The sequence below is a fragment of the Ictalurus punctatus genome, chromosome 13 (genome assembly GCF_001660625.3).
Source record: "Ictalurus punctatus breed USDA103 chromosome 13, Coco_2.0, whole genome shotgun sequence".
Classification (NCBI taxonomy): Eukaryota; Metazoa; Chordata; class Actinopteri; order Siluriformes; family Ictaluridae; genus Ictalurus; species Ictalurus punctatus.
In genome coordinates this window covers 8,965,051-8,975,462 of record NC_030428.2, presented here as the reverse complement: position 1 = coordinate 8,975,462, position 10,412 = coordinate 8,965,051, and the positions used below count along the sequence as shown (strand labels likewise).

At 39.2% G+C, this 10,412-nt stretch overlaps 1 protein-coding gene across 1 annotated transcript; it reads left to right on the top strand.

Moving 5' to 3' along the window:
* Positions 1-1,105: 1,105 nt before the first annotated feature.
* slc16a9b (solute carrier family 16 member 9b) lies at positions 1,106-6,347 on the top strand. The gene is made up of 6 exons (XM_017484062.3): positions 1,106-1,670; positions 2,276-2,509; positions 3,482-3,625; positions 4,099-4,194; positions 4,279-5,118; positions 5,221-6,347. Exons 2-6 carry the CDS (start codon positions 2,305-2,307, stop codon positions 5,403-5,405), a joined length of 1,470 nt encoding a protein of 489 aa, XP_017339551.1. The 5' UTR covers positions 1,106-1,670; positions 2,276-2,304; the 3' UTR covers positions 5,406-6,347.
* The last annotated feature ends 4,065 nt before the right edge of the window (positions 6,348-10,412 follow it).

Genomic DNA, 10,412 nt, shown 5'->3' with positions numbered 1-10,412 from the left:
AGGATGATCTGTGTAAATTAGTATTTTGTCATCTCGGGAAACTTAAATAGCTTATTATATAGTACTAAATTAAATAAAATTTTACACCGATCATCCTGTTAAAAAGTTTAAATCCCTCTGACGTGCAAAACTGGATCTTGAAATTACTGTTTTACTTTTTGATCATACAGTTGCCCCTTTTTGCCATCTCAGATCTCCGGTCCTTAGTTCGATCCTAAGCTTGGATTCCTTTCAGTGTAGACTTTCCATGCACGTTCTCCTCGTATCCAAGTGGGTTTCCTCTGGGTTCTCTGGTTTCCTCCTATCTCCAATTTTTATTTTTTAAATCGGTGTAGGTGACACTAAATTTCCCAGTGTGTGAATGAGGATGTGAACATGTGTGCGTTTGTGCAAGATGCATCGAAATGGACTGACGTTCCCATCTCATAGTGTTCCCGGGATTGCCTTCGGATCGTCCTCAGCGCTGACCAGGATAAAGCAGTTACTACAGATGAATGAATGAATTTTGTTGTTGATATATTTGTGCCGTATTGGACAATTCTACTTCCCTTACTTCTTTACATCCCTTAATTTATCTCCAGGCTATGTATGACACCACTCTGCCCTGCTGGAAAAAAAACTAATGGCTATAATGGGAATTGTATTGCTTTTAATGGAAACTGTAAAGGTCCCTGTGAGTCTTCTATCGGTGGCATGTTATGTCTAGCGGATACCATTAAGTACCGGTAATGGTTTTAATGGTTAGTTGATGGTTTGTAATGGTATTTGTTTCTATTGTGTGTGTGTGGGAGGGATGGGTGCATTTTTATTTTCCATTTTTCACTACAACCACCTATTAGAAACGTCCACCAAAGAGACAGCTTTAACTCTTCAAGAGTAAGCATTTATTCCAACTCTTGTTTATTTGACATCCTTTCCCTGGCCACCATTTGGTTTCCTGGTTGCCATTGGTGACCGCAGCGGTGCTGGCGTCCTCTCAGACTGCATACTAGCGTACTAAACAGCCAAGTGCACACCAGTACAGGCATAAACGTATAGTGGTATACTATTTAGTACGGTAGTATGATGGTTAGAACGTGGCACGTTTCGGCTGTAGACACTGGTGGCAGTTATGTTGTCTTTAGTAACCGGTTTGGACCGGAACAGATACACTTGCTGCTAACTGCTAATAATAATCATAATAATACACACGCGCAACATGTTTAGCATGAATGCTAACAAAGTGTTGATGATGTCTGGCTTTTCCTGTCTCGTTTTTCACAAATTTGTCCAATTTGCCTGGTATTTCCCTTCCAGACTAAACGAACACTTATTCAGTAGCTATCAGACATACTGTAATTGGGCTTTTCTGTGGTGCCTTTGTCTGGCTGGGAAGTTATAAGAGCATCGAAATGTGAGCAGACCAGCAGGAACAGCTTCAAACCGGTTTCAGCACCGCCGCAACAAAAGCGGCTCCAGCACACTGCCTGAACTCAGAGAAACACACACACTCACACGCAGTGGACAGCTGGTATGATTCAGCTGCATAAGAGTGTAACCAAAATTCGTTTTTTCTTGTCATTTATCCAAAACGTCATGATATTACGGTTCGGTCGTGTAGCGGTCCAAAGACGCAGTTCAGCATCTTAACCGCGCTCTTTACATTTCAGCGACTGGCTGCACATTTCTGGGTAAGTCGTGTTTATTTTTTTATTATTATTATTTTTAAAAAAACTTTCTAATCATTTCGTTTGAATTCTGTTAGTTGTTGTTGTCAGAGCTAAACCAGAATGATCCATATTTTTTATTTAGCACGGTTGTTACTTTCGTTTCCGTGTTATTTATTTATTTATTTATATTTTTTATCCAGATGCATAGGCTGTTGGCTTGTTTACATTTTTGACATCCGGTTTAAATGGAGATAAAAAAAAAATAATAAAAATAAATAAAAAGCACAGCACAGCAACATTGGCGTCATAGTGAGCACAACAATATTAGAAACAAGATGGCTAATTCCCTTCCAAACGACTCCATATACCCCATACAAGTGCACTAGATAGGGTTTAGAAACCATTATTTCACACCCTATGTTATAATGCACTATAGGGACCCATTTTATAATCCAACTCCTGTCTCTTTAGAGCATGGCCATGCATGGTGTTCAAGTTGATGTAGTGTACAGTAAGTGGCGTTCTCGTTAACGAATAAGTGGGGTAAAACTTCACGTACGACGACAACAACAACAAAAAAGTAGTGGTGTGTTTATATAATGTACTTTTCTTCTCGTTCTGCACAGGATCTCTTTGAAGAACCTAGCCTCTAAGAATGAGTCTACAGAGCTCTAAGAAAGCCATGGATGGAGGCTGGGGCTGGGTCATTGTCGTGGCCTCGTTCATAGCCCAGCTCCTCGCCTACGGCTCCCCCCAGTCTGTTGGAGTGCTGTACCCCGAGTGGCTCGATGCCTTCCAAGAGAGCAAGGGGATGACCGCGTGGGTGGGTTCTCTCGTCTCCGGGGTCGGCCTCATTGCCAGTAAGTTGGACAGGGTGATACATTAAAATGTAACTGCGGTAAAAGTTTACCCAGGTCACAGTACGGACAGATCCGTAGGACGGTCAGTCGGTCATAAGAAGGCTAAAACTGCAGGGAAAGTATGTATATTCCCGCAAACTACTCTTTGAAGCCTCTGCCGTAAATTCTTTACTGAGTAGGCATGTGCTCTACGGGGGATCGTTTCATATAATAGCCTAATACTTAAGAGTAATCCAGGTTAAGCACTCGCACTGAACTCTACCCACTGAGTACCTTTCAAATTAGGTGGTTACTCTTAACACCAAATGTTGGATACAATGAAGAGCTGTGGTTATCAGTGGGGTCCTTCTTCTGCTGGAAAGTTCAGGAATAAAGAAGTTTCATGGCTCTAATAAATGGACAGAATACTATTGTACACATTTGAATAACATGGCTAATATTTGAATCATTGGCTTATGTTCATAAAATAAATCTGTACTACTTTTTGTAAAAGAAAAAAAAGAAGCTTCAGAACCACTGCCTTAGAAATCATATACAGTACAAATGCAAGCAGTAATCCTATCTACAGACTCAGTAACTAGTGCTGATGAGTCACTTTTTAAACATTATTTTGGCAATGAAAAATGATGAAATGCCAACATGGGTGTTACAATGTTCTCAACCCCATTGAACTGATAAGTCCTGACCTGGCCTCGTCAGCATTTCTTCTTCTGAAACAAGCTATTAAATATGTGAAATAAAGTGCAGTGTGATAATACATGTTCCATCACACTATTGGCAAGTCAAATTGTTTTTTGTCCCTATTGTTGTTAGCCAAATATGTTGCTGCAAGAATCCTCGGAGTGCATGTTCAGTTTACTGTATACTGGCTTGATTATAATCCACTGCTTTTTTTAAAAAATGATATATTTTTATCATCATCTCCACGGTGTTGTTTTTTAACAGGATGACATTCTCATTTTTTTTGTGCAGGTCCCATATGCAGTGCCTGTGTGGTAAACTTCGGAGCCAGGCCTGTGACCATTTTCAGCGGAGTCATGATTTCTGGAGGCCTAATGCTTAGTGCCTTCGCTCCCAATGTCCACTTCCTCATGTTTTCCTATGGCGTAGTCGTCGGTACGTTCTGTGTTTTATGTTTGCAGAGGAAATCCCTTGCCTCATGATAGTAAAATTAGGTCAGTGGACTAACAATGGCAGCAGGATTTAGGGTTGAACTGCTATACGTTTCTATGATCATCTGAGGAGGAATGTTTAAAACATTTAAACAGTCCTATGGTACATTGGACCTTTTTTTTGCATTAATGCTGAAATGGAAATTTGAATGATATCCTTTAATTAAATGAAAAAAAAAAACAAAACATTTATTTAAAGAGATTATAATACAATACAACATTTGTTAGTTGTTTGGAATGGGAAAAGGGTGGAAAGCTACAGAAAAGCTATATCTAATATAAATAAATATATATATATATATATATATATTAAAAAAAACATGCATTCCTTTATAATCACATTTAAGCAAATAACTATAGTTTGCTAGTGGATTTGTGTAATTTCCCTCTAATAACCTTGTGCTTTCTTTTAAACAGGAGTCGGCTGTGGACTTGCGTATGCTGCTACTGTGACCATCACATGCCAGTACTTTGATAAGAAGCGTGGCCTTGCTCTTGGCATCGTTACTACAGGTAAAGCCATTAAACATAGTTAATGCTGTGTTAATAACCATTAGCATAAAATGTTGTAATACTACATTCATCATCACTTTTCAGGTACAAGTATTGGAGGATTCCTTTATGCCACTGCACAGAACGAGTTCATTGAGCTTTTCGGTCTTGATGGCTGCCTGCTGCTCATTGGATCGTTTTCACTGAACATCGTTGCCTGTGGTGGACTGATGAGACCATTACACTTGCCAGCTTACTACCTCAAGCAGAGAGCTGCCCTGGTGGAGAAGGCTGAAGAGAAGCTCAATGAAAGGCCCCTGGCCCTGGACCACTCCATCAAAAAGGACCTGCCCGTCACTGATCTGCTGATCCCAGTGGAGACCAAAGACACCTTGGCTTCTGAAAAGGAACTGCTGATCTGCTCAGCCTTGGTCAGACTGCTCAAGAAGAAGCAAAAGGCCTACATCGAGTACTTGAACTCCATTGCTGAAAGAATGAAGGATCGGGTATTTGTAGCTATGTGCTTGGCACTGTTCCTCTACACCGTTGGGGCATTTCCTCCACTGCTCTTTCTGGAGGACGTAGCCCAAAGTGAGGGTTTGATTGAAGGTATCAGCGTTGTCCCTCTGGTCTCAATATTTGCTATTGCAGGGGGCATTGGGAAGCTTCTCCTGGGAATGGTGATGGACGTCCGCTGGATGAACAGCTTTTTTCTCTACGGAGTCACACTCGTAGGCAGTGGCATGGCACTGCTGCTGATCCCTTTCACTACGAGTTACGTAGGGCTCCAGGTGATCTCAGCAGTGCTGGGTTTCTTCTCAGGGAACTGGTCTATCACACCCTACATGACCACCAAGGTGGTTGGCATAGAGCGGCTCACAGAGGCCTACGGGATCTTGATGTTCTTTGGTGGATTTGGGATCATGCTGGGACCTCCAGTCGTAGGTAAGCATAGTCGTTGCTGTTTAACCCAATACCACTATCTTGGCGGTGTATCCTGCTTGCTGCCAAATGATTACGCTGACGAGTTCCTCTTGTTGCTTGCAGGCTGGTTCTATGATTGGCTGCAGTCCTATGACCTGGCTTTCTACTTCAGTGGGAGTTGTGTGCTGCTGGGTGGAGTGCAACTTCTAATCTCTGCCCTGTCCTGCTGGGACAAAACCCACGACTCATCTGCCAAGCCTGAAGCAGAGTGCACTCATAACTGTGACCGCGTGGCTGCCGTAGCCTAAAGGATGGACAATCTTTTCTTTGCCAGTGATTTGTCTGCTCAAAACCTTTCTGAATCTGAAGATGTTTTTGGTTGATTTTACTTTTATGCCTTATTGTTAGTTGATGTTTGAATTTTTGTCATTTGATGCTTCAGTCGGTGTTTTGCAAACACCAATGGACTCAAACTCATCCTGTTTTCAGTTGTCTTTACCTAGCCTTGTTTTATGAGGCTACAGGGTATGCTGGCAAATTTAAAAAGAAAAAAAAAAAAGACTAATTCTTCATTATTGATGCTGTCTGTTTTTCTTGAAACGCATGTCCATGCATTGTGTTTCTTTTATATTGTAGTAACTGAGATCATTATACCATGACACTCATTCAGGACATGATGCAAATGTCCAACATGGTTGTATTGAAGATGGACCACTATACTATGTTCTGGTCCCTTATTAATGACATCTTCAATTTGATTGTTAGTTGTTTGTGTTAATGTTGTACCAAAGTTTAAAATTTTTTTTATTGTATTGGACAAAGGGTTAAATCGACAATCTCATGCCACAAATTTTAAACCCGGTCTGTTTTTGTGCTGCTGAAGTCGTCTTTTCCATCTAGTGTTGGCCTGTGATCATCAGGAGCACAGCATGTTTCAACAAGGTGACTAACCGGACTCAAAAACTATTCAAGTGTTCGATGTGTGTCAGTCCACTTGGATTTCATTTCATTTCAAGCAAGTCAATATATTTCAAGCAATATGTAGATATTTTTTGTGTCTATTTCTATTTGTTTGCACTAACATTTTTAGACTGTTGTATTTTTTTACATGCACTGAAGTAGGTTGCACAGTGTTGATTTTCTGTATCGTTCGTGTCTTTCTTATATGAAGAGTTATTTTACTTGAACAGCTGCTGCATGATATTATTATTATTATTATTATTATTATTATTATTATTATTATTATTATTATTATTATGTAAAAAAAAAAAAAAAAAAAAAAAAAACCTTGACAAATGATCTTTGGTTAGAGTCATACCAGGTGTGAAAGACCCATACACTGTCTTCGCACATGATGCCACCTGTGATATTTATGTATGTTGTTTTTTCTTTTTTAACTTTAAAATTAGAAATAAACTAAGCTTGATTAAAGCAGTTGTCAGCATCTATTGAATATAATTTATCAGTACTTTTTAACACAGGATGGTGAACACTGGCGATTTCAATCATAACATACAAGTTCAGAAGGTGTTGATTGATTAATTTTTTAGAACAGCAGCTCTGACCATAGCGTTGGCTGCAAGGCAACTCACAGGTTTATATTAATGCACTCTTTCTAATACGTTATCATTTCTATAAGAACAACTTATTCACATGAACAGCAGATCATTTATGATCTCCAGATCATTTATGCCTAATATTGAACGGATTTCTCCCGTCATTTATCAAAGAGAAATGTATAGTCGTTAATATTAAAGTGAAGTTTCTGTAAGGATATGTTAAATAAACATTTTATTTAAGCAGTCTCTGAGGTCAGCAACAAGTTCTCAGTAATGACAGAGTCTTCATGACAGAGGACTTTGTACTTTATAGTTTCTCAGTAGCGAGACAAGCTGCATTGTCTCTCTTAGTAGCTTCAAGTGAGGGGGAAAAAAAGAGGCTGGTAAAGGAGATGACTGTTTATGATTGCTATAATGTGTAAGTAATAATAGGAAGTATTATTCACATACGTTCCACAATATTAAATATAACTATAAATTGATTTAAAAAAATTTTTTTTTACTGAAATTAAATTAAAAACGTGTTAATCACTGGAAAATTGCTGTGGTATAAAAAAATCATTCATATTAACCCCTTTGTTGGTTATATTCCTATGAAAGCATGCCTTATGTTTTATTCCTTGCATATCTCACCTTCTGGGAGTTCTTTAAATTTCCTGCAGAAGGTGATACCTTTTATAGTCCTGTTCAAACTCCTGTTCAACTCCTGTTTGAACTCCAAGTATTGTTTTATTATATGCAGTTGTAAAACCTGGAAAGTACCTGACCCCAGTGAGCTTATCCTGGTCAATGGTGATATAGGTTCTATAAAAGTATAATCATATGTATAAAAAGATTGCAGACAGACTTCCATTTATTTCCTGCAGACAGTGTTGGAGAAAGTCTAGCTTTGGATCTTGGTTGAGACACTGTTTCTGTCTGTCTCATGTCATTTGACCTGCATCCTGTGCTTTATTCATGCCATTGGTCTTGTATGTTTTTCCACATTCATCAACTTATTGCTTGCTTTTTTCTTTATATTGCATGATATACTTTTATAAATGATTTCTCCCCCAATCACTTTTAAGGAAACACTGACTTAAATATTCGCCCGGACAGAGTTGACTATAATGTTCTGCTGAACATTTAAATGAACCTCTGACAAGCAACCAAAATGGCTAGTGCTTTCATGATGAAAACATTCTGAAACTGGATTACACAGTACATGCTTAAAAATACAGTGGTGCTTTAAAATGTAGTAATTTTCTATATATCTGCATAAATATGACCAAAACATCATATTTTCATACAAGTTCTAAAAGTAGACAAAGACAACCTAATAATAACTTTGGTCAAAATAGAAAAATAGATCTTTTTGGTTTAAATGAGAAAGGTTATGTTGGGAGAAAGGAAAACACTGCATTCCAGCATAAGAACCTTATACCATCTGTGAAACATATTGGTGGTAGCATCATGGTTTGGGCCTGTTTTGCTGCGTCTGGGCCAGGACGGCTCGCCATCATTGATGGAACAATGAATTCTGAATTATAGCAGAGATTTCTAAACGAAAATGTCGACATCTGTCCGTGAACTGAATCTGAAGAGAAATTGAGTCATGCAGCAGGACAATGACCCTAAGCTCACAAGTCGTTCTACCAAAGAATGATTAAAGAAGAATAAAGTTAATGTTGTGGAATGGCCAAGTCAAAGTCCTGACCTTAATCCAATAGAAATCTTGTGGAAGGACCTGAAGCAAGCAGTTCATGTGAGGAAACTCATCAACACCCCAGAGTTGAAGCTGTTCTGTACTGAGGAACAGGTTAAAATTCCTCCAAGCTGACATGCAGGACTTATCAACAGATACTGGAAATGTTTCACAGCAGTTACTACTACACAAGGGAGTCACAGCAGATACTAAAGAAAAGGTTCACATACTTTTCCACTCACAGATATGTCCTATTGAATCATTTTACTCAATAAATAAATAACGAATAATAATATTTTTGTATTATTTGTTTAATTGGGTTGTCTTTATCTACTTTTAGGACGTGTGAAAATCTGATGCTGCTTTAGGTCATATTTATGCAGAAATGTAGAAAATTCTAAAGGGTTCACAAACTTTCAAGCACCACTGTTAATCAGATCCTCTGAGACCCGTTGAGTCAAATTTAAGTGAAAAGCTTTGCCTTACAGATTAAGAGATTTCTATAAAGCTGGGAACATATTGGAAACCAAATGCTATGAGACAGAATACACTTTAACTAAAGGTCATTGTTTGGAGTCAGTTATATAAACGTCGTAATTGGAGTCAGATATTTGCACGATAAAATGATCACATATTTAACCTCCAGGAGTGCTTAATTCTGCCATTGGTTTTAGGTTAGCAGAGTGTTTTTACAGTGCGCCTGTAATCATGCTGTTACAAGCAAGAGCACACAATACAGACACCACACCATTTCATAAACAGAGGCTCCCATCAGGGTGTGTTGATCTCTGTAGTTCTTAAGTGGAGTTCTGGGTTACTGGTAAACAGATACCTGTCCTCCTAAGGAGAAAAAAAAAAGGTTGTGCAAAGAAACCTGTGAGTGTGTGATGTTTATTTTTCCTTGAAACTTTCCAAAGCCCTTTCCCCTGGGTGTGCCTTGTTCGACTCTTGTTTGGTTACACTTTCTTTTCACTACTACTTCTCAATACATAAATCAAGATGACATTATCATATTTCCTTTCAAACTTCCAGATAACATCCAGCCATTTAATGGACAAAGTGTCATATTGACAATATAAATCATAATAAAGAATCTTAATGTAAGTCCTGTAAGTTACAAGGTAAGGCCTACATGGACGTGTTTGTCCCACAGATGCTAGATCGGATTGAGATCTGGGGAATTTGGAGGCCAAGTCAACACCTTGAACTCATGTTCCTCAAACCGTTCCTGAACAATTTTTACAGTGTGGCAGATCACATCATCCTGCTGAAAGAGGCTACTGCCATTAGGAAATACTGTTTCCATGAATGTATGTACTTGGTCTGCAACAATGTTTCGGTAGGTAGAATGTGTCAAAGTAACATCCACAAGAATGCTCAAGGTTTCCCAGCAGAACATTGCCCAGCGCATCACATTTTCTCCACCAGCTTGCCTTCTTCCCATAGTGCATTCTGGTGCCATCACTTCCACAGGTAAGAAATGCACACACTTGGCCGTCCACATGATGTAAAAGAAAACATGAATCATCAGAGCAGGCCACCTTCTTCCATTGCTCCATGGTCCAGTTCTGATGCTCACATGCCCATTGTAGGCGCTTTTGGTGGTGGACAGGGGTCAGCAGGGGCACTCTCACTGGTCATAGCCAGCATGAACTTTTTCAGCAGTTTGTGCTATAATAGCTCTTCGGTGGGATTGGACCAGACGGGCTAGCCTTCGCTCCCCATGCACATCAGTGAGCCTTGAGCGCCCATGAGCCTGTCGCCGGTTCACTGGTTATCCTTCCTTGGACCACTTTTTGTAAGTACTAACCACTGGATACCATGAACACCTCACAAGACCTGCCTTTCATCTAGCCATCACAATCTGGCTCTAGTTAATGTCGCTTAGATCCTTACACTTGCCCATTTTTCCTATTTCCAGCACATCGACTTCAAGAAATTAATGTTTACTTGCTGCCTAATATATCCCACCCCTTTACAGGTGCCACTATAACGAGATAATCAACATTATTCACTTCACTGTCAGTGGTTTTACTGTTATGGCTGATTATTTTTTCCTACCCAATTTATTA

Excerpts from the sequence above, each read along its gene's own strand:
- slc16a9b (XM_017484062.3), top strand. The coding sequence starts at position 2,305 with ATGAGTCTACAGAGCTCTAAGAAAGCCATGGATGGAGGCTGGGGCTGG. Across the intron at positions 4,195-4,278 it reads TCTTGGCATCGTTACTACAG|GTACAAGTATTGGAGGATTC; the intron begins GTAAAGCCATTA and ends ATCACTTTTCAG. Across the intron at positions 5,119-5,220 it reads GCTGGGACCTCCAGTCGTAG|GCTGGTTCTATGATTGGCTG; the intron begins GTAAGCATAGTC and ends TGTTGCTTGCAG.